Source organism: Ranitomeya variabilis, chromosome 4, assembly GCF_051348905.1.
Source record: "Ranitomeya variabilis isolate aRanVar5 chromosome 4, aRanVar5.hap1, whole genome shotgun sequence".
Classification (NCBI taxonomy): domain Eukaryota; kingdom Metazoa; phylum Chordata; class Amphibia; order Anura; family Dendrobatidae; genus Ranitomeya; species Ranitomeya variabilis.
Genome location: NC_135235.1, coordinates 11,061,701 through 11,085,614, shown reverse-complemented (window position 1 = coordinate 11,085,614; position 23,914 = coordinate 11,061,701). Strand labels below are relative to the sequence as shown.

At 51.3% G+C, this 23,914-nt stretch overlaps 1 protein-coding gene across 1 annotated transcript in view; it reads left to right on the top strand.

The window, feature by feature from the left end:
* The first annotated feature begins 770 nt into the window (after positions 1 to 770).
* Positions 771 to 23,914, top strand: part of TDRD1 (tudor domain containing 1) — a 114,770-nt gene continuing 91,626 nt past the window's right edge. The window contains 5 exon segments of the mRNA XM_077257924.1: positions 771 to 896; positions 2,445 to 2,527; positions 4,584 to 4,677; positions 5,622 to 5,724; positions 6,908 to 6,971. Of these exon segments, the coding sequence (XP_077114039.1) occupies positions 2,462 to 2,527; positions 4,584 to 4,677; positions 5,622 to 5,724; positions 6,908 to 6,971 (327 nt within the window). The 5' untranslated portion in view covers positions 771 to 896; positions 2,445 to 2,461.

The window sequence follows — 23,914 nt, the reverse complement described above, 5'->3', positions numbered from 1 at the left end:
GAGAAGAGGCAGAAGAGGAGCAGGGAGGAGAAAAGATGCAGGAGAGGAGCAGGGAGGAGAAAAGAGGCAAGAGAGAAGCGTGGAGGCGAGAAGAGGAAGGAGAGGAGGGTGGAAGAGAGAAAATGCATGGAGGAGAGAAGAGGCAGGAGAGGAGCAGGGAGGAGAGAAGAGGCAGGAGGGGAGCAGGGAGGAGAAAAGATGCAGGAGAGGAGCAGGGAGAAGAGAAGAGGCAGGAGAGGAGCAGGGAGGAGAGAAGAGGCAGGAGAGGAGCAGGGAGGAAAAAAGAGGCAGGAGAGGAGCAGGGAGGAGAGAAGAGGCAGGAGAGGAGCAGGGAGGAAAAAAGAGGCAGGAGAGGAGCAGGGAGGAGAGAAGAGGCAGGAGAGGAGCAGGGAGGAGAAAAAAGGCAGGAGAGGAGCAGGGAGGAAAAAAGAGGCAGGAGAGGAGCAGGGAGTAAAGAAGATGCAGGGAGGAGAGAAGATGCAGGAGGGGAGCAGAATAATGAGAAGAGCAAAGCGGAATAGCAGGGTGGTGCGATGAGGAAGGAGAGTATCAGCAAAGGATGTGAGAACAGACAGGAGAGGAAAAGCAAAAAGGTGAGAGGAGGCTCCTCTCCTGCCTCACTTCATCTCCAGGCTCCTCTCCTGCCTCACTTCACCTCCAGGCTCCTCTCCTGCCTCACTTCACCTCCAGGCTCCTCTCCTGCCTCACTTCACCTCCAGGCTCCTCTCCTGCCTCCCTGCTCCTTTCCTCCAGGCTCCTCTCACCTCCTGCCCCTGTAGTGCCCGTATTGATCGCTGGAGGGCGAAGTTGTGGTTACACCCAAATCTCGCGGTATCGTGGTTGCGCGCTGAGGCGAGGACTGGCTTGTGTGGAGCGGCTGTTCGGCTCCGCGGCAGGTGGGTAAGCGGGGGAGGACGGAGACTGCACGGTGCCCGGAGGAGAAGCGGCGCCCGGGAGGAGGAGGAGGAGGAGGAGGTGGCGGGAATAGTCCGTGTCCTGAGGCCGCCGGCGGGTGCTGGGGAGTGCACGTGTCTCCTGAGCAGCCAGTCAGGTGGCGGCTCTCATTACAGCAGCTGCACGCCGTGCACTGTACGCCGCTCCTCATTGGTTACTTGGTTGCTATTGGTAATAGCAGTTTGGGCTTCCAGGTCAGCTGCCATTATATGAGCCCGTAACCATGGATACGCAGGGCCCATAACCGAGGAAACGACGTCGGTCCCTGCACAGTCTGGTGCAGGCGCTGCCGCCGGTCCCTGCGCGGTCCGGTGCTGCCTCCGCTCCCTGCACGGTCTGGTGCTGCCGCCGCTCCCTGCGCGGTCCGGTTCTGCCTGCGCAGTCCGGTGCTTCCTCCGCTCCCTGCGCGGTCCGGTGCTTCCTCCGCTCCCTGCGCGGTCCGGTGCTTCCTCCGCTCCCTGCGCGGTCCGGTGCAGCCTCCGCTCCCTGCGCGGTCTGGTGCAGCCTTTGCTCCCTGCACGGTCCGTTTCTGCCTGTTCGGTCCGGTGCTTCCTCCGCTCCCTGCGCGGTCCGGTGCTTCCTCCGCTCCCTGCGCGGTCCGGTGCTTCCTCCGCTCCCTGCGCGGTCCGGTGCAGCCTCCGCTCCCTGCGCGGTCCGGTGCTGCCGCCGCTCCCTGCACGGTCTGGTGCTGCCGCCGCTCCCTGCGCGGTCCGGTGCTGCCTCCGCTCCCTGCGCGGTCTGGTGCTGCCGCCGCTCCCTGCACGGTCTGGTGCTGCCGCCGCTCCCTGCGCGGTCCGGTGCTGCCTCCGCTCCCGCCTCCGCTCCCTGCGCGGTCCGGTGCTGCCTCCGCTCCCTGCGCGGTCCGGTGCTGCCTCCGCTCCCTGCGCGGTCCGGTGCTGCCTCCGCTCCCTGCGCGGTCTGGTGCTGCCGCCGCTCCCTGCGCGGTCCGGTGCTGCCGCCGCTCCCTGCGCGGTCCGGTGCTGCCGCCGCTCCCTGCGCGGTCCGGTGCTGCCGCCATTCCCATGCTTTCCTTAGGCTGGTGACAGTGGTGCGCAGTGTCTGCAGTCTCTTATTGCACACACTTGTTTTCACTGACAGGAGTAATTGTGAAAATGATGAGAAATAAGAATGATATACTAGAAAGTTGCTCTATATTCTTTTACCTCCCACCAGGAGACAATGGGCGCCGTCTACAGAAGTAAAGATAGCGGCACAGCCTGTAGCCGCAGACGACGTGCTGCGCTGCTGATAGCCCGGCTGTGAGCTGCAGAGCCATGCGGCCTTAGGGATATATGATTTTTTAAATCAAGTATTTTTTTTAATTTTATATTAGAATTTTTTAAAATAACAACTTTGCAAACATGAAAAGAACACAAACCCCAGCACCCCACAACACTTATACAGTGACAGCTATCTGCAATGATCCACAATTCGGCTTTTGAGATTTTTACTGACATTGTTTATTCAGTTTTCGTTCTGATCTCCCCCAGGAAACGTCCAGGATAACATGGCGCACCTCAGCGGCTTCTACGGAAACTGTGCTGCCGAGGCCAAGAAAGCTGCGAGTCTTAGGGTATGTGCACACGTTGCGGATTCTGCTGCGGATTTTTCCGCTTCGGATTTGGAAAATCCGCAGTGCAAAACCGCTGCGGTTTTCACTGCGGATTTTCCTGCGGTTTCTTCTGCGGATTCCTCTGCGGGTTTTCAACAGCACTTTCCTATTGGTGCATGTTGAAAACCGCTGCGGAATCCGCAGAATGAAGTGACATGCTCCTTTTTTTCCGCAGCGAATCCGCGCGGATTTTCCCGCATTTTTCCGCATCGTGGGCACAGCGGTTTTTGTTTTCCATAGGGTAACATTGTACTGTACCCCGCATGGAAAACTGCTGCGGATCCGCAGCGTCAAATCCGCTGCGGATCCGCAGCGTCAAATCCGCTGTGGGGTCCTCTCTCTCTCCTGTAGAGTGTAAGCTCTTATGGTCAGTGGGGTCCTCTCTCTCCTGTAGAGTGTAAGCTCTTATGGTCAGTGGGGTCCTCTCTCCTGTAGAGTGTAAGCTCTTATGGTCAGTGAGGTCCTCTCTCTCCTGTAGAGTGTAAGCTCTTATGGTCAGTGGGGTCCTCTATCTCCTGTAGAGTGTAAGCTCTTATGGTCAGTGGGGTCCTCTCTCCTGTAGAGTGTAAGCTCTTATGGTCAGTGGGGTCCTCTCTCTCCTGTAGAGTGTAAGCTCTTATGGTCAGCGGGGTCCTCTCCTGTAGTGTAAGCTCTTATGGTCAGTGGGTTCCTCTCTCTCCTGTAGAGTGTAAGCTCTTATGGTCAGCGGGGTCCTCTCCTGTAGTGTAAGCTCTTATGGTCAGTGGGGTCCTCTCTCTCCTGTAGATTGTAAGCTCTTATGGTCAGTGGGGTCCTCTCTCTCCTGTAGAGTGTAAGCTCATATAGTCAGTGGGGTCCTCTCTCTCCTGTAGAGTGTAAGCTCTTATGGTCAGTGAGGTCCTCTCTCTCCTGTAGAGTGTAGGCTCTTATGGTCAGTGAGGTCCTCTCTCTCCTGTAGAGTGTAAGCTCTTATGGTCAGTGGGGTCCTCTCTCTCCTGTAGAGTGTAAGCTCGTATGGTCAGTGGGGTCCTCTCTCTGCTGTAGAGTGTAAGCTCTTATGGTCAGTGGGGTCCTCTCTCTCTTCTGTAGAGTGTAAGCTCTTATGGTCAGTGGGGTCCTCTCTTCTGTAGATTGTAAGCTCTTGTAGTCAGTGGGGTCCTCTCTCTCTCTCTCTCCTGTAGAGTGTAAGCTCTTATGGTCAGTGGGGTCCTCTCTCTCCTGTAGAGTGTAAGCTCTTATGGTCAGTGGGGTCCTCTCTCTCCTGTAGAGTGTAAGCTCTTATGATCAGTGAGGTCCTCTCTCTCCTGTAGAGTGTAAGCTCTTATGGTCAGTGGGGTCCTCTCTCTCCTGTAGAGTGTAAGCTCTTATGATCAGTGAGGTCCTCTCTCTCTCCTGTAGAGTGTAAGCTCTTATGGTCAGTGGGGTCCTCTCTCTCCTGTACAGTGTAAGCTCTTATGGTCAGTGGGGTCCTCTCTCCTGTAGAGTGTAAGCTCTTATGGACAGTGGGGTCCTCTCTCTCCTGTAGAGTGTAAGCTCTTATGATCAGTGGGGTCCTCTCTCTCCTGTAGAATGTAAGCTCTTATGGTCAGTGGGGTCCTCTCTCTCCTGTAGAGTGTAAGCTCTTATGGTCAGCGGGGTCCTCTCTCTTCCCTGTAGAGTGTAAGCTCTTATGGTCAGCGGGGTCCTCTCTCTCTCCTGTAGAGTGTAAGCTCTTATGGTCAGCGGGGTCCTCTCCTGTAGAGTGTAAGCTCTTATGGTCAGTGGGGTCCTCTATCTCCTGTAGAGTGTAAGCTCTTATGGTCAGTGGGGTCCTCTCTCCTGTGGAGTGTAAGCTCTTATGGTCAGTGGGGTCCTCTCTCTCCTGTAGAGTGTAAGCTCTTATGGTCAGCGGGGTCCTCTCCTGTAGAGTGTAAGCTCTTATGGTCAGTGGGGTCCTCTCTCTCCTGTAGAGTGTAAGCTCTTATGGTCAGTGGGGTCCTATCGTGTTGAAGAAATGTTCATGTGGTTCCGTCCTCACAGTCGGTTCGTGTTCCTGCAGGATACCATGGCTGCTGTTGATAATGACTGCAAATTGTTTGGGACTCTAAAGCCTGTGACCCGAACGAGCACCTGCCACAACTGTGGTCTCACTGGTAAGATATAATTGGCATTTATACATAAAATAGGTAGTTAAAGGGAACCTGTCACCCCCCCCCCCCCCCCCCCTCAGGCGTTTGTAACTAAAAGAGCCACCTTGTGCAGCACTAATGCTGCATTCTGACAAGGTGGCTCTTTCAGTTATGCTCTCTGCACACGCTGAAATAAAAGTTTATAAAATGTGCCCCTCATACCGTGAAATTGTCCTGGGGCGGGTCTTTCCCCCTTAATCAGACGCAGCACAGCTGTCACTCCGGGCCTGTGCGCGCCGCCTCCTCTTGCTTCATTAGCGTTCCCGGCGCCTGCGCTGTAAGTATTTTTTCCGGGCATGTGCAGTTGCGCTGCCCTTTGTACTTACAGCACAGGCGCCAGGAACGCTAATGAGGCAAGAGGAGGCGGCGCGCACAGCCCCGGAGTGACGGCTGTGCTTCGTCTGATTAAGGAGGAAAGACCCGCCCCAGGACGATTTCAGGGTATGAGGGGCACATTTTATAAACTTTTATTTCAGCGTGTGCAGAGAGCATAACTGAAAGAGCCACCTTGTCAGAATGCAGCATTAGTGCTGCACAAGGTGGCTCTTTTAGTTACAAACCCCTGAGGGGGGTGACAGGTTCCCTTTAATACGATCGTTCTATACACATGGAGTATCATGTTCTCGGCAGCACTTACTGGTTACTCAAGACGATGCGCTGCCGAGAATCTCTCAGCTAAGTATCATCTCACCTGACGATAGTGTTTTGCACATTGATTTGGTGATTATGGGCCTGTTTAGATAGTCGGGGACAGGGGGTCCTAGGAACATGTCACAGATGTGAACACGACACCAGTTCAGCTTGGGATATATTGTCAGGCTGCACATGTTCTCACATCTCAAGTGCGGATGTTGCTCTCTGTCACCTCCGTGACGTTCTGATATGACGTTCTGTCTTGTGTCCACCAGGATCCAGCCGCTGCTCCCGCTGCCATCAGACAAGTTACTGCTCCGTGCAGTGCCAGAAGCAAGACTGGACGTCTCACTCTGTGATCTGCAGGCCGGCCGACCTGTGAGTGCCCACGCCTCGTCTCGTGCCCCCCAGAGCGGACACAGTGTCTGTATTGTACAGTTATATCCAGCGCAGTGCGCCTCGCTGCATGACCACGGAGCTGACGATCTGTGGTGGTGCGGGGGACCTGACCTCCTCGCGGTGCTGGGGACCTGACCTCCTCGCGGTGCTGGGGACCTGACCTCCTCGCGGTGCTGGGGACCTGACCTCCTCGCGGTGCTGGGGACCTGACCTCCTCGCGGTGCTGTGGGTCCTCACCTCCTCGCGGTGCTGTGGGTCCTCACCTCCTCGCGGTGCTGGGGACCTGACCTCCTCGCGGTGCTGGGGACCTGACCTCCTCGCGGTGCTGGGGACCTGACCTCCTCGCGGTGCTGTGGACCTGACCTCCTCGCGGTGCTGGGGACCTGACCTCCTCGCGGTGCTGTGGGTCCTCACCTCCTCGCGGTGCTGTGGGTCCTCACCTCCTCGCGGTGCTGTGGGTCCTCACCTCCTCGCGGTGCTGTGGGTCCTCACCTCCTCGCGGTGCTGTGGGTCCTCACCTCCTCGCGGTGCTGTGGGTCCTCACCTCCTCGCGGTGCTGTGGGTCCTCACCTCCTGGCGGTGCTGTGGGTCCTCACCTCCTGGCGGTGCTGTGGGTCCTCACCTCCTGGCGGTGCTGTGGGTCCTCACCTCCTGGCGGTGCTGGGGGTCCTCACCTCCTGGCGGTGCTGGGGGTCCTCACCTCCTGGCGGTGCTGGGGGTCCTCACCTCCTGGCGGTGCTGGGGGTCCTCACCTCCTGGCGGTGCTGGGGGTCCTCACCTCCTGGCGGTGCTGGGGGTCCTCACCTCCTGGCGGTGCTGGGGGTCCTTACTCCCTCAGATGGGAGCTGTCAGTACCTCGCATTGTGACCCCTCTAGTCGGGGATCAGTGGGGTCTAGTCAGGCCTCCATTAATCAGTAATTGTTGTCATACCCTGGCTATATGCCGTCCGGTACCTTAGTGAACAGCCTTCCTATTGCAGATTAATTGCCCCTTTTTGGCCGATGTGCTGATTTTGGCGCGGGCTCCTATCACTATCGATGCGTATTTGTGTGAGGTGCGTTATAGGATTAGCCGCTACCTCGGATCTCTGACGTCTTTTAACCTGAACTAAATTTTTGTTGGTAAATGATATTTCATTCATTTATTTTTTAAATATTTCAGGAAAGAGACGGATGGTAATAATCCTCTGAATGGAGCAAACATTGTGAGCCGAGGATGCACCAAGGTAACACGGGGATGGGATCCTATGTTCTCCAGCGATTATAGAGTCCATGTGCATAGAATAGCTGATAACCTACTAGTCACTGGATGTGTGAGGGATCGGCGAGGGCGGCTGCGTCTGATGCTCGGCTTTCTCCAGACGTCCCATAGACTATGGATGAGGAGAGGTTGGCCATCTCTGCTGCATTCTGGACGGGGCTCTGCTGGGCCTGATTTTTAGGATCTCTGGAGATTCCGACTGTCGGACTCCCAGTGATCAGTAAGTTATTTCCTGTGCTATGGATAGGGGTAACGTTTGATTTTGTAAGTAACTCTTTAACCCCTTCTCGATACTTGGATTCACTGGTACAACCAATGTTGGGTCCACATCTATGTTGCATACCGCCATTGTCTGCCTCTAACAGCAACAAGTATTTAAAGCTGGCGTCCTGGGCCTCTCCGTGCGCCCATTTCCTTCCCCTGCAATGTGAGGGGTGCCAGTGGGGTCGTGCAAAAGACCCCCGGAGTGCCTGATATGTAGATGCTCCTGTGAAGATCTGCCTGTGGCTGCTGTTGAAAGGAAAGAGTGATTTTATTGTTCAGTATATATTATAAGTGATGGGACTTGTATTAAGGGACTACAAAAAAAGTTTTCTCTATCGCCTCTCATTGGGGGACACAGGAACCATGGGTGTATGCTGCTGCCACTAGGAGACTGCCACTATGCACAAAAAAAGTTAGCTCCTCTGCAGTGTACACCCCACCGACTGGCATTATACTCTCCAGTTTAGCTTAGTGTCAGTAGGAGGTGGACACGGGTCTTTCATTAGACCCTTATCTACCTCAATGTGTGTTGTTTTCTTACAGGTTTTCCGGAGGGATACAGGGTGAACAGTCACACCTGTAATCCCACAATGCGGACTATGAGTACAGCGTGTACTGCCACCCCGTATCCTCATAGATCCCTCAGCAGGACCATGATCCTAGCACAGAAGCATGCTCAGAAGTCCGGTCCTAGCTCCGTCCCCCACCCACTCGCCCACCAGAGCCTGTCTGTTGGAGGAGACAAGGACATCCATCACAGCTCCCTGGACGTCTCATTCCTCTTCAGGTTAGTAACAGCGTGGGATGTTTGAGGTGAGTATTTTCCCCATCCCATCCCATATTACTCAGATGTGGGGGACTTTTTCAGCGGCGATAGGGGTCCCTCTGGAGGGATCCCAGGATGCTGCGCTGCTCGATATTTTTTTTTAAATTATTTTTATTAGGGGATCCCTGGATACCACGGACAGCTGCACGGGCTGAATCGCCGTATCGTGCAGCGGCCATTGAGGCAGCCGTGCTCCTTCTTGACTGCCGCGCCGCTTCCAGTGGCTACAGCCGCTCTCCCTTCTCAGGACGGCCGTCTCCCTGCTCGGCGGCCGCAATACATTCCGGTGCGGCGGCCTTTGCAGGCTGCCGCGCCGCTTCCTCCACCTGCAGCTGCACTGCTCGGCGGCCGCAATGCCTTCTGTTACAGCGCAGCAGGCTGCCGCGCCGCTTATTACCTGCGGTGCACTGCTCCGTCGCCGCGGGTTTCTTTTTCTTTCTCCGGCGGCCGCCGGCCTCTAATTTAGGTCCCGGCTTCTGCCCGAGCCTACTTCCAGTGCTACGACTCCGCCCACTTCCATTTTGCTCGGGCGGGTTTCTCTCCCGCCTGACAATCTTCCTCCCCGCAGTCTCCGACCACCAGCGCCATCTTGGTGCTCCTGGGTGCACAGCAGACTCCGCCCCCCCACTACACCGCCGCTTGGCGTCCTTCCATCTGCGTGTTCCCAGCCTTCCTGCCTAAAGGGCTACTTCTCCGGAGGTCCACCGCAAGCCAAACAGCTTCCTCCATCTGGAATCCGTTTTTCGTCTGCCGTGAGTGGCTCTGCACTGCAGACTGACACTCCCTTCTGCCCCCCTGTCCCCTAACCCTCTGGCATTTTCTTCAGGGACCCTTCAAGATGTCTACCTCTAAGGGAGGCCGCTCTCGTCCTCCTACTTCATCCTCTACTGCCTTTGTCAGATATTTTGCATGTTCCTTTTTTAACTGCAAACTAAGCTCTGGTCAGTCCTCTCCACTCTGTCAGGCCTGCAGCAACCCGATTGTTCCCACCTCCCAGGTTCCCCCGCCCGCTCCGCATGAGAGTGATACCCCCACCCCAGGCTGGGCTTCCTCTCTGTCACAATCGGTAGCGGATCTAACTCTGGTGTCTCAAACTTTGGTGTCCGTGCTTGATCGTTTTCGCCTGCAGCCTCCCGCAGTAGACAGCGAGTCGCAGGAGCCTCCGTCCGAGTCTTCCACTCTAAGCCGCAAAAGGTCCAGACAGGAATGCCGGTCTGAGTCCTCTTCTCGTTCCATCTTGCCCTACGGTCCTTCTCTGCGGTCGGCTTCCTCCCGGTCGTCCTCCCCTGAGTCAGGTGAGGCGTTCTCTGATACGCCCTCGGAGGATATTTCAGAGCTGGATTCTGACCAAATTGCTACCATGAGGGATATGGTTCAGAATCTCAATGGAGCGATAAATCAGACCCGTGGCATCAAAAATACCGCTACTTAACCTGCAGATCAGGCGGTTTCGTTTAGACGGGCTAAACCACCCTCCAAATTTTTCGCTCCTCACCCTGAAATCGAGGAGATCATGACCAGAGAAAGAGAGAATGCGACAAGTCATTTTCAGAAGGGAAAGCGTCTTGACGTTTGATATCCCTTTTCTCCAGAACTTACTGCCAATTGGACTGATTCTCCCTCGGTGGATCCTCCAGTTTCCAGGCTGTCCACCAACACGGTCCTTCCACTGTGCGGAGGAGCATATCTTAAGGATTCTAACAATAGTCATAGAATCCTTTGCGAAGTCAGCCTTTGAAGCGGCCGCAGCTACTCTATGCCCGGCTTTTGCTTCCACTTGGGTTTCGAAATCCATATCCAAATGGGCCAAACAACTCCGTTGGGGCATCCTGGACGGGGCTCCACCCGGACAGCTGGCGGAGCTTGCTAACCAGATTTCTCACGTGGGTGAATACCTGGTCATCGCCTCCCTGGATGCCGTGTCTTGTGCGGCTTAGGCGTCCAGCAGTGCTGTTGCCATCCGCCGGACCGTTTGGCTCAAGGCCTGGCAGGCGGATTTGTCGTCTAAAAAGTCCCTTACCAGCATGCCTTTTCAAGGTTCACGTCTCTTTGGTTCTAAGCTGGACTAAATCATTAAGGACGCCACCGGGGGCACAAGTTCTCTTTTTCCCCAGGCTAAACCTCATCGCCCTCCTAGATGGTAATTTCGGTCCTTTCGGCCTTTTCGTCGCTTCGCGGCGTCAATCTCCTTTTCCCAGCAGCAACAGAAACCACAGGCACATCAAGAGAAGAAGACTGTTTCTTTTAGACCCACTCCTTCCTGGCGCTCTCGCTACTCCCAGGGTAGATCCTCCAGGTCTAGGACTGGAAGATCCACCTCGGCATGACTCACGGCAAGACCCCAGCCCACTTCCCAGGCTGGGCGGCCATCTCCTCTTCTTCAGGGACTTCTGGATCTCCTCAGTAGAGGATGCATGGGTCAGGGAAGATGTATCCTCGGGATACAAAATAGAGTTAGTTTCATGACCCCGGGATCGTTTCTTCGAATCCCGACCTCCAAGAGACCCCGCTCTAATTCCGGGTTTCTTCGCAGCCGTCGCTTCTCTCCTCAAAGCCAGAGTAATCGTTCCCGTCCCAGAAAAAGAACAGTTCACAGGTTTCTATTCCAATCTTTGTGGTACCGGAAAAAGACGGCAAGGTTCGTCCCATTCTGGATCTCAAATTGCTGAACAAGAGAGTTTGTCTGAGACACTTCAGGATGGAATCCCTTCATTCATTAATTGCTTCCATGGAGGCTCAAGAATTTCTGTGTTCCATAGATATTCAGGACGCCTACCTCCTGTTCCATAGATATTCAGGACGCCTACCTCCATGTCCCGATATTCCCGGGACATCACCGATTCCTGCGCTTTGCGGTGCTCCAGGACCATTTTCAGTTTGTCGCCCTGCCGTTCGGTCTCGCAACCAGTCCCAGGGTTTTCACGAGGATCATGGCGGCGCTGATAGCCATCTTGACGGTCAGGGGACTGGTACTTTTTCCGTACCTTGACGACATCCTCATCAAGGCTCCATCCTTGTCCATCGTCCTCGACACTCTATCCCGCTTCGGGTGGCTTGTCAACAAGAAGAAATCCTGTCTTATTCCTTCCCAGCGCCTCGTTTTTCTGGGCATGCTCTTCGACCCCCATCAGACCAAAGTCTTCCTTCCCGAGGACAAGAGATCCATCCTTCATCGGGACGTACGCTTGCTCCAGGGTCCTCGACTTCCCTCCTTCAGATCAGCCATGAAGGTTCTGGGGAGGATGGTAGCAACATTAGAAGCGATTCCCTTCGCTCAATTTCACTTACAACTTCTTCAGCAGGCCATCCTGTCACAGTGGGACAGGTCTGTCTTGTCCCTGGATCGTCCAATCCGACTTTCTCTTCGGGTGAAACGGTCCCTCAACTGGTGGCTGACGTCACCTCTCATCTCCCAGGGCAGGTCCTTCCTTCCAGTTCACTGGCAGGTGGTGACGACGGACGCTAGCCTGCTCGGCTGGGGCATGGTGTTTCGCCAGCTGAATGTTCAGGGTCGTTGGTCGGCGCAGGAGTTTTCTCTGCCGATCAACGTCCTCGAGATTTGGGCCGTCTTTCTCCCTTCGTCACTGGGAAAGGATTCTCGGGGGTCTACCTATCCGAATCCAGAAGGACAATGCCACGGCGGTGGCATATGTCAACCATCAGAGGGGGACTCGGAGCTCCTTGGCCGAGGTATCCAAGATCCTCCTCTGGGCAGAGGCAACAGTTCTGGTGATATCCGCGGTGCATATCCCTGGCGTGGACAATTGGGCCGCCGACTTCCTCAGCCGCGAGGGCCTCGAGGCAGGGGAATGGTCCTTGCATCAGGAGGTCTTCCATCAGATTTGTCTTCGATGGGGGACTCCGGACGTGGACCTCGCGGCGTCCCGAATGAACAGGAAGGTTCCTCGGTTCGTCTCGCGACCCTCTCGCAGTGGGCGTCGACGCTCTGGCCATTCCTTGGACGCAGTTCGAGCTCCCCTATCTGCTCCCACCCCTTCCCTTGCTTCCCAAGCTGTTGAAGATCAAGGCGGAGGGGGTGCCGGTCATTCTGATCGCCCCGGATTGGCACAGGGGAGCGTGGTTTGCGGAGATTGTCAATCTTCTCGCGGACGCCCCCTGGCGCCTTCCAGACAGGCCCGATCTGCTGTCTCAGGATCTGATCTGCCATCTGAAATCTCGGTCGCTCAGTTTAACGGCGTTGCTGTTGAGAACGCAGTTCTTAGAGCGTTCGGCCTTTCTGACCGGGTGATTCACACCATGATCCAGGCTAGGAAGCCTTCGTCTTCCAGGATCTACTATCGTACCTGGAAGGCTTACTTCCGTTGGTGCGAGTCCAACCGCGTTTCACCTATGTTCTTTTCCCTGCCTTCCATTTTGGCCTTACTTCAGGCGGGACTGGATTCGGGCCTTGCTCTTAGTTCCCTAAAGGGCCAGGTTTCTGCGTTCTCTATCCTTTTTCAGAAGACGTTATCTTCTCGGCCACAGGTTAAGACCTTCCTTCAAGGAGTAGCCCATGCTGTCCCTTCGTACAGGGCCCCTGTGTATTCATGGGATTTAAATTTTGTGCTGGATGTTCTGAGGGGTTCCCCCTTTGAGCCTCTTAGGGAGGTTTCCCTGTCAGTTCTATCTTGGAAAGTGGCCTTTCTTGTGGCCATCACTTCAATCCGCCGCGTTTCTGAGTTGGCGGCACTTTCTTGCCTACCTCCTTTCTTGGTTATCCACCAGGACAAGGTGGTCCTCAGGCCTCCGCCTTCCTTCCTTCCTAAGGTGGTTTCCACCTTCCACCTCAACGAGGACATTGTTCTGCCTTCCATTTGTCCAGCTCTTACTCATCCTCTGGAGCGAACGTTGAACAAGCTGGACCTCGTCAGGGCAGTGAAGATCTACCTGGCTAGAATGGCTGCTTTCCGGAAGATGGATTTTCTTTTTGTCATTCCTCATGGCACGCGTAGAGGCCTGCCGGCTTCCAAGGCGACCATTGCTCGTTGGATCAGAATGGTAATTTTGGAGGCTTACCGGGTCAAGAACAGAGTGCCCCCTCCTGGGATAAAGGCTCACTCTACCTGGGCAGTCGGCGCCTCCTGGGCGGTGCACTACAGGGCTTCCGCCCTACAGCTTTGCAAAGCGGCAACCTGGTCTTCCATCCACACGTTCGCCAAATTTTACAAGGTCCATACCTACGCTTCGGCGGACGCCAGCCTAGTCAGACGGATCTTGCAGGCGGCAGTGGTGAGTCCTCTGACCTGATGGAAGTCTGATTTTTCTGCCCCAGAGACTGCTTTGGGACGTCCCATGGTTCCTGTGTCCCCCAATGAGAGGCGATTGAGAAAACGGGATTTTTGGTTTTGCCACAGCTGTAAAATTCTGATCTATCCAAAAATAAAATGACTGTATTTTTTGGACTATAGGACACACCCCATAGACCATAAGATGCAGATGGAGTGCTCTGCTTTCCGGGGCTTCAGGAAAATGGCCGCGCGTGCACAGATGGAGATTGCGGTGGCCATTTTCCTGAAGCCGAGATCTAAATCTGCGAACTCGGCTTCAGGAAAATGGCCACCACGATCTCCATCTGTGCACGCGCGGCCTCCCGTGACCATTTTCCTGAAGCCCCGGGAAGCAGAGCACTCCATCTGCACACGCGCGGCCTCAGGAAGATGGCCGCCACCACCGATAACAACATGATTCACGCGGCTCTGCTGCTTACCGGGCTGCTGCATCACCTCACATGTGAAAGGGACCCCAGCTCACACCATACCGCTCACTGCGCCGCCTCCATCCCCGCATCTCTGCCACCGCCGCACCACTGCCGGTAAGCCTGTATTCCAACTATAAGACGCACCCCCCATTTCCCCCCCTTTTTTTGGGGGGAAAAAGTGCGTCTTATAGTCGGAAAAATACGGTAAATAACACAATCAATGTAAAGAGGAAAAAAAAAATTGAAGCATTTCTTTCGGGCACCATACCTTACTTTAAAAAAACACAAACGATAAAATTTTGCCACAAATGAGGTCATTTTTATTGCACAATTAATGAAAACGAAACCCAAAAAATGTCAGAAATGCATTTTCCATTATGTTCCTCAGGACAGCACCATGGAGGACGTCCTTCCTTGACCTATAGTGGAACAGGATCATAGAGAGGTTAAAAGGACCCTCCCACCTCCACCCTCCAGTGTTTTTCCTCTCCCTACAGGGACGGTTGTATGAGAGGTTGCTCCTAGAGCGAAGATAGCCTGTGGATTCTCTTCCCCCTGTCAAGTGGTCTGTGGCCGACACCTCACTGGGTAGAGGTCCCTCAGCTATCAGTGCTGTACCAGATGGACTCAGAGTTCGGGGGTCTCAGCCTTCCTTTTCCCCGGTCAGACGGACCGTGGCTGACTCCTCTTTGAGAGGTTCCTCAGCCAACAGTCAGCCTGTGCAATGGGCTTAGGGGGATCGTGCGGCAGGTCCAATCCTTCCTCCTGTCAAGTAGCCCAGGGTGGAAACTCCCCGGTGGGGAGTCCCTTAGCCCCAGAGACCAGTCGAGGGGACGGGCTCCTGGGTAGAGCCGCTTCCTCCCAGTGGGGGGCTCTCGGCTCGGACGCTGACCGGCAAAACACCACTACTTCCGAAAGTCGTGTGGTGGAGAAGGCCGTTGCACTTCAGGTGATGTCAGAGAGGGGCGCCGTCACATAGAATCGGTGTGCTTTCCACGATGGAACACGGAAGGGGGCACAGGAGAGAAAATCATTGACAGTAATGCAGCATTCCTGACGGGACGCCTCTTCCTTCCACGGTAGGCTTTCGGCGTTACCAGCTCCCCCTGTCTTCTAGCAGGTATGGAGCCAGCACAGGTGAGTGCATGGTTTAATGTTGCATCGATAGCCGGGGCCCCTGGGCTGACTCTAGTCTCAGGCCTTTGTGCCAAAGCTGTATCTGCAACCCATTTGCAGCTAGGCCTTGGACCTCTAGGCTATGGTAGGGCCATATGTCCAGGCTACATCTCATGATTGTACTTCAGTTAGTTGCAGGTCTTGTCTACACAGAGCCTTATGATTGGGCTTCAGAGTGACTTTTTGGAAGCATGCTTTCCATTTTCTGGTTCAATAAGCAGGTGTTTCACTTTTCTTTGCAACTTAACTACTCCACATAGGAGGACACAAGGTGTTAATTCAGCACATTGTCTCCATGAAGACTGCCCTCCAGCTGCGGCTCATTAATTAGCTCCTTCGGGTGGAGTCAGTCTGACAAATGAGATGTACTGTTCAGAGTGGAGATTTATCTGGAACTCTGATAGATTCCTCTTTTGCTTAAAAGTGTAAGTCTGGTCTCTTTTTTGGCACCTTCAAGCATGGCCTAGTCATACTGCTTCTATGCATCATATTGAGTTCATCGGTGCATGATACTGCATCATAATGCCTCTATGCATCATATTGCATGCCTCCGTGCATAATACTGCATCATACTGTTTCTATGCATCATATTGAGTGCCTCCGTGCATTAATCATACTGCTTCTATGCTTCATATTGAGTGCCTCCGTGCATCATACTGCATCATAGTGCCTCTATGCATCATATGGAGTACCTCTGTGCATGATACTGCATCATAGTACATCTATGTATCATATTGAGTGCCTCTGTGCATCATACTGCAACATAGTGCCTCTATGCATCATACGGCATCATTCTGTTTCATAGGGACTTTGTGCATCATATTGCTTCATAGTTCCTATAAGCATCATAGCACTTCATAGTTACTTCGTGTATCATTGCATCATATTGCTTCATGGTTCCTATATGCATCATAGTGCTTCATATTGCCTTTATGCATCATATTGCTTCATGGTTCCTTTATGCATCATATTGCTTCATAGTTCCTATATGCATCATATTGCTTCATTTTTCCTATATGCATCATAGCGCTTCATAGTTACTTCATGCATCATACTGCTTCATTATTCCTATATGCATCATAGTGCTTCATTGTTCCTATATGCATCATAGTGCTTCAGATTGCCTTTGGGCATCATATTTTTTCATAGTTGCTACATGCTTTGTGCATCATATTGCATCGTATTGAATCAGATTACTTAATTACTTAATAGTGCCTTTGGACATCATATTGCATTATTTTGCTCCATAGTTCCTATATGCATCATATTGCATCATAGGGTTTCGGTGCCCTGTGCCTCAGGGGGTATTATTAGTGTTTCGGGCTTGGTGCCTTTTTCGCCTCTGGCTGTGAGCCACTGGGTTAGACCTTCTGTCTGGTGCCTTGGGTGGCCGCACATTGTATCATCGGCCTACCACTTCACATTTTTGTCTTGGGCCTCGACTCTGGATATAGAGTCTTGTGTTTTTGGACCCAGATCCAGCTTCTGTTACTTCATTCTTTACAATAGGGCTTAGTCAAGCAAACAGATATGCTTGAATTGGCTTTGTAAAATTTGCATTTCTTCTGTTTGGAACAAATCTCTCAGGTAGGTTCTACCTTGAGTGCTAAAGGCAAGTCTATTACATAATTAGCTTTAAAAGATGACATACGTTGTTTTGATTCATCCTATAAAAGGACATACTACTGTCCTGGGAGCGGAAAATCCCACGAGTTGAAAGGAAGGATTCCTTCCGCCTTGGAATGCTTTGCCCTAAGATATTAGGACCATCCACAATTTGCACAGTTTTAGGCGCTCCCTCAAAACACATTTGTTCAGAGCGGCCTACCACGTTCCCTAATCAGTCATTTTATGTTTGTGTGTGTAGCCCATTCACTGTCTCCATCTATCCCCCACCCCCTGAAGATGGCTGTGCCATCATTGTAAATACAACATTGTTGATACACACTGGTACTTTGTATCTTCCCCGCCTCATTGTAGATTGTAAGCTTTCAAGAGCAGGGTCGTTATATTTTGTTTTAATTATTATATGGTTGTTACTTATGACTGTTGTGTTTGAAACTGTCAAACTGTAAAGCGCTGCGGAATATGTTGAAAATATAAATAAAGTTTATTATTATTTTTGTTGTTATTAATCCTTCCCAAACTCCACATTCGGCAATCAGACAGATTCTTGTCCCATACGTCTGTTGCGCTGTGTTTACCAGGGACATCAGCACGGCCTTCTGTACTTTGTGGTGAAGCAGCAGCACTGTGTCGTGGCAGAGGATCCCATTCTCGCGGCTCTTACAGCAGTCACGGCTCCTAAGATAAATGAAACTGGATCCAGGGCTCTTAAGGTACCGTCACACTAAACGATATCGCTAGCGATCCGTGACGTTGCAGCGTCCTCGCTAGCGATATCGTTTAGTTTGACACGCAGCAGCGATCAGGATCCTGCTGTGATGTCGCTGGTCGCTGAATAAAGTCCAGAACTTTATTTGGTCGTCCGATCGCCGTGTATCGTTGTGTTTGACACCAAAAGCAACGATACCAGCGATGTTTTACACTGGTAACCAGGGTAAACATCGGGTTACTAAGCGCAGGGCCGCGCTTAGTAACCCGATGTTTACCCTGGTTACCAGCGTAAAAGTAAAAAAAACAAACAGTACATGCTCACCTGCGTGTCCCCCAGCGTCTGCTTCCTGCTCTGACTGAGATCCGGCCCTAAAGTGAAAGTGAAAGCACAGCGGTGACGTCACCGCTGTGCTGTTAGGGCCGGAGCTCAGTCAGTGTCAGGAAGCAGACGCTGGGGGCGCGCAGGTGAGCATGTACTGTTTGTTTTTTTTACTTTTACGCTGGTAACCAGGGTAAACATCGGGTTACTAAGCGCGGCTCTGCGCTTAGCAACCCGATGTTTACCCTGGTTACCCGGGGACCTCGGCATCGTTGGTCGCTGGAGAGCGGTCTGTGTGACAGCTCTCCAGCGATCAAACAGCGACGCTGCAGCGATCGGCATCGTTGTCGCTATCGCTGCAGCGTCGCTTAATGTGACGGTACCTTTACTGTTAAGACCCCATAGTCTCACTGCCTCACAGTAGATAATCTCCCTCTGTTACGAGGAAGAAACCTACTTCTCTCTAGCCATGGAATATAGTTACTCCCACAATGGCAGTCTGGGTGTATAAAGATCCCTGAGAAGATTGCCTCTTGGGATATGTATGTGCGTAATATGCATATATGGACAAATAGGTTGACATACTTATAATGTCTGGACTAATGACTCGTATAAATGCAGTTCCGAATAATTTCAAGTGTCGGAAGATTTTTACTACCACCACCGCCTTCATCGATTCAGAGTCCGGACTCCCTGTGTCTAACATCAGTAAAACAGGAGTGATGATCCACGTTTCTCTTTCAGCGCTTCTAATGAGAAGCCCGATGTTGGTAGTGGCAGGAGATATTACCTGCCGGATGGTGTATTCCTTAGTTTCAATAATATATAACCCTTACTTGGGGATAGACATCTAAGGATTTAGAATAGACGTGATCTCCTGGATGAGTAATGTGCGTACACCCAATGCTCTGCCATTATCCATGTACTAACTTGTCGGGGTCGTAAATGACAATTACCCTTCCTTCACCAGTCATTCCAAATTTAAGTATGAGCCGAGCATTTGGTACCGGGTGAGAATGACTCAGACAAGGTGCTGATTCAATCTCAATTGAATGCCCGTGCATCTACTCATGTCTGCAACGGTCACAACAACTGGCTTTATTCTAAAATACACAATACTATATTGAGTGTTAGGGGAAGGCGTGCATTAGGCGGGGTTTAAGCTAGCATTCAGTCTTTCTGATTTGTTCTGACACCTTCTGGTGGATCCTCCTTTTCTTCACATTCCTTAAGTTTCGTTTCTAAGGAAATGAATCTTCATCCCTCCAGACACTAACCTAAAACGAAACTGAACACTGGCGGCCATCTTTAAATACAATTACATTTGCTTTAGCAGGGGAAAACTTATTGTTTCACAGTATATAATATATAAAAGTACAAAGGTATATAAGATATATAAAAGTATAAAAAGTATATAAGAAAATATATTTTCACCTTGACAATCCCCCCTAAACACTAAGTTTTTCCCTTAAAGAAGGATCCTTCGAGACTGTCCATGTGATGGGAAAAGGGGAGGTGGATTTCTTCATCCAGACACCTCAGAAACTCTCCCCTAGCGAGAGGCCTCCAGGCAGCTGAACCCTTCACTAACCTCACATGGAGTTCTCCCACTGTCCCTAAACTAAATCTCTTAGCATCATTTGAGAATGAGGGGTTTTGTCTACTCTCTTGAGAGGAATATACTTCGGGATCTCCCCTGGATCAGTACCATCGTACTCTGGTGGGTCTACTTCTTGATTGAGGAAGGTGCCAGTCAGAGTTGCTTTTACTAACTACCTAGGCCTGCCCAGGTGTACTTATACGTCCATCATATTATCATTGTTTGTTTGTAAAATGAGAGAGGTTGGTTCTCAGGGTCAGCCAATTGTTTTTGCATAACTAGCTAGTCAGAGGGCCTCCAGGGATAATACTCCTGTATCTGTCTTACCCTACCTGATGTGGTTGGTTCTCTGGTGGTGGGGAGTGACATGACATGCTGGTCTACAGCTCCTTCCCAAAAGGATTACTGTCAGCCTACTCCTAAAAGTTAATGTCCCCACTATCCACCAACCACAATCCTGTGTCAGCTTCTTATGTCACTACATGTGATCTTGTCTGGACAGGATTCAGTGTAATTCTCTTAGGTCGGGTTGCAGCACGGGTCATACAAGTGTTAGGGCCCAAATCCTCAACTATACCCTGAAAGGCATCACAGCTATAATTGACAAATCTTTGTTCACTGTGATATATATATTTGATCCATTCAACATTTTTATTAATCTGCACCTGTGGGATTATAGAAGCAAAGAAGCAAAGCCGGCATAGATCTGGTTCTGGGCTTTAAACTGGTCAGGCACCCCCCTTGGCACTCCAATGGCACCAATATATATTAGTGGATCTTCTTCATAACTCATGTGGAGCTGATCGAGACTTCTCCTCTTTCTGGTAGGTTCATCAGGTGTCTTTGGTGTACATATATTGTGTATGTTTAGTTAGCAAATCAGTATCTAGAGAACTGTTCTTCTTGCAAAAACCTGTCTCGAAGATCCCTACTAGTGTACCTGTGGTGTCGTGGGAATTATAGCAGGTGTAATTGTCAGCTAATACGGTTACTTCTCCTGGGACCTTTAGTTTAGGTTCCTTATGAATTAGTGGGACATAATCTGGGCAATCAGTGGACTTTAAACCTTTCAACAAATTCATGACACAGGCGGTGGTGTTGTCATCAGGAAAAAGCAATGCATGTGTGTAGAGATGTGTATTCGCAGCAGCACAAGCAATACATCCTACAGAGATATTCTGGACTCTTACATTGTATCTCACCCATTCTAACCATAGGTTTTTCCTTGGGGCTGTTTGTGTTTCTATGGAGAAAACCTCTTGCCAACTGAGAGCTGGAATGGGGATCACTTCATTAACTACATTTTGCAAACGCTCACCTGGGCCTGTTTTAGGTGTACTGGTAACAGGGGCCTTGGTTGGTCTGAAACTAATATCCTGGAGCTGTATATGGCCTAAATTCCCATGGTATCCACTACTAAATACATAATTATAATTCCTTCCCAATACGAACGTCTGCAGATCAGCAGATTGGGGGTTTTCAAGATTCAGGAGGAGGGGGTGACAGCTTCTACCCCATTTACAGCCCCTAAGTGGTTGCAGAAGGGCTGTTAGATGCATTCTCTCACGGAGACTCCTACCTGTCCTATCCTTGGGAACATGGCTTCACTAGATTTATATCCCCAATCATCTCCTGTATTCCAAGCAGCATCTGACCAATAATAACAGTTATTGTTGTCATTTCTGGTAACACATATATAAAACTGGATGATCCTCTCTACCACCTATTCAGTCTTGAGGCATTTGACTACATCACAGAAATCAAATCGCCAGATATTTACCGGGGCTGTCAGGTTTACCCAGAGAATAGTGGGACCTTAGTATTTTCATTTACATTAGGGGCCGAAAAGGTAGGGGCGAGGATGGCCCCCATTTCCAGGATCAAAAACAACAGCAACATTTCCCTTCAGTCACTACTGTGACTAAACACTGGTTCGGTCTCTTTTACAGTGTGAGGCGTGGATCCAGGTGCTTTTTCCTTCAAGTTTTACTGCAGTGGGGGTAACCAGGATCACTGTGTGGGGTCCTTCAAATCTTGTCTGGGGACAATCTCTGCGCACAAACTTTTTCGCATACACCAGGTCTCCTGGCACAAAGGGATGGTGTCCAGGAACCTTGTCTGGGTCTGGAAGAGAACTGAAGACCGTTAAATGCACTTTGGCAAGGTGTCCATGTGAGGCCTGCACATAGCTAGTCAAGTCCTGGTACTTGAGCTGCAACTGTTGTGGAAAGAAACATTCAAGATTGGGGCCTCTGCCAAACAGAATCTCATACGGTGACAGGCCTGTCTTCCTGTTTGGGGTATATCTTACTGAAAACAAAGCCAGAGGAAGGCATTCTGTCCATGGTTTACCAGTCTCTACCATTGCCCTCTGGATTTTAAGCTTAAGAGTTCCATTTAGTCTCTCCACTTTTCCACTGCTCTGCGGATGGAGTATGCAATGCTTGACTTACCCCCAGTGCTGCCATTACCTCTGACATGATCTCTCCAGTAAAATGGGAACTCCGATCGCTTTCAATGACTTCAGGAACTCCATACCTGCATATGATCTCAGCCATCAGTTTCTTCACCGTTGTCTTAGCCGTAGCTTTGGCAACTGGGTAGGCTTCTGGCCAACCTGAAAATAAATCAATGCAGACCAACACATACTCATACGTCCCTACCCTGGGTAACTGAATTTAATCAATCTGCAGTCTCTGGAATTGGTTAAAGGGGCCGGGGAGTGTGTTTGGATGGAGTTTTCACTGTCCTACCCTGATTATGTGTGGCACATATCATGCAGCTCTGTACCTGCCTTTCTGCGCAGGTGGAAAACCCGGAGGGCAATCCATTGTTTCTGTAGGGTGTCACACATGGTCGTCTTCGAGTTGGGCACATTCCCGTGCAGAACCTGTGCCATCATTGGGTACAGTACCTGTGGTAGGCAGACCTTTTCACCCCTCCCCCATAGTCCAGTGACGGTATCAGAGCAAGCCCCTGTCTTTTGCCACCTATTTTTTCTCCTCCTTACTTGCCTGTTCTTGTAACCGGGCTAAGATGTCTTTCAACACAAGTGGAGATGGTGGGGTGTCTAGGTGATGTACTTGAGAGGCTACAGGAGTGCTTGCTGCTTTCTTGGCAGCCTGGTCTGCCAGTGCGTTACCCTTTTGTCCGTCCATCAGTGCCTTTGGTATGTGCCTTTACCTTTATGATGCCTGCTTGGGTGGGAAGCTGTAGTGCATTCATAAGTTGCTGGACTGCCTCAGCACGTTTAATGGGGTGGCCATTTGCTGTCAGGAAAGCCCTGGCTCTCCAGATAGGCCCATAACCGTGTATAATGCCAAAAGCATACCTAGAATCAGTGTAGATATTTACAGTCTTACCTTCTGCTAGTTTGCTCTGCTTCTTGTGCAGACATATGAGCCGGCATTGACTCTGCCTTGATTACCTCATGTTCTGAGACCACAGCATATCTGGTACAGTAGCGTCCTTGGTCATCTTGGTGACGGGATCCATCTACAAAAAGCTCAAAATCAGCATTAGAATAGGCACACTAGAGACCAGCCGTTTCCTGAGACATCAATTCTAGACAATCATGTGGTTTGGAAACCTAATCTTGTTCCTCTGGATCCATTTTAGAAAGAAAAAGAGTGTCCTTGCTCATATCACCTACTCCTCCCCCCTTTGGATCCTGGGGAACTAGGAGAAAAGTAGCGGGGTTCAGAACAGTGCACCTTTTCAAAGTCACATTAGTAGGCATGAGAATAGCACACCGAAGTCGCAGCTGTCCAGCCATGGACATATGTGGCTAGATTGTACTTGGTTAAGGATACCATATACATCGTGGGGTATGGATCGTCAGTGGGTGATTCAAAACAATCTCTGAAGACTTGTGTAGCAACAACTGGACAGACAACACGGCCCAAACACAGGAGGAACTTCCTCTTGCCACCGTATCCAGGCGGCCACTATAATAAGCAACAGGTCTCTGTTTGTCTCCATGAAGCTGAATCAGCACACCTGTAGCATGTCCTGCATAGGTGAGCTCTGTCTGCAAGGCAGTCTGCAATACTGTACGGCAATGCTCGGGTGTCTTGTAATCAGTATCTAGGGCCTGCGGTGTGTAACACTATATCACAGGGCAAATTCCCTCCCTGGGTAGTCATAGCATCTCCTGGATGCAAGGGGCCATAATTGGCAAGGTAGGCCTGACACTCTTGGGCTATGGCTGGCCCCCTTTGGCATAACTGTCCACGTCAATTGTCATCCCTGATAAATAAATGCAAACAGAACTGGCAATCTGGGTATAATGGAATGCTGAAGAAGACATTGGCAAGATCGATAACTATGAACCAAGCAGCATCCTGAGATATCTGGGACAAAAGAGTATGTGGCTTAGGCACCACCGGAGTTTCTGGAACAGTAACTGCATTAAATGCCTGTAGATCTTGTACCAGCCGGTACACAGGGGGTTGGCCGGGTGGGGTCTTTTTCTTAACGGGAAACAAGGGTGTGTTACATGGGGAAACACAGGGTATCAGGGCACCATTATCGAATAACATTTGTATTTGCCCCTTGAGGCACTGCTCCTGATCATATTTCAAAGGGTATTGATGGACTTTAGAAAAAGGGGCACCAGGTTTGAGAAACACTTTTACTGGTTCTACAGGCATTATTGGGGGAGAATCTGGGTCTATCAGGACCATCAT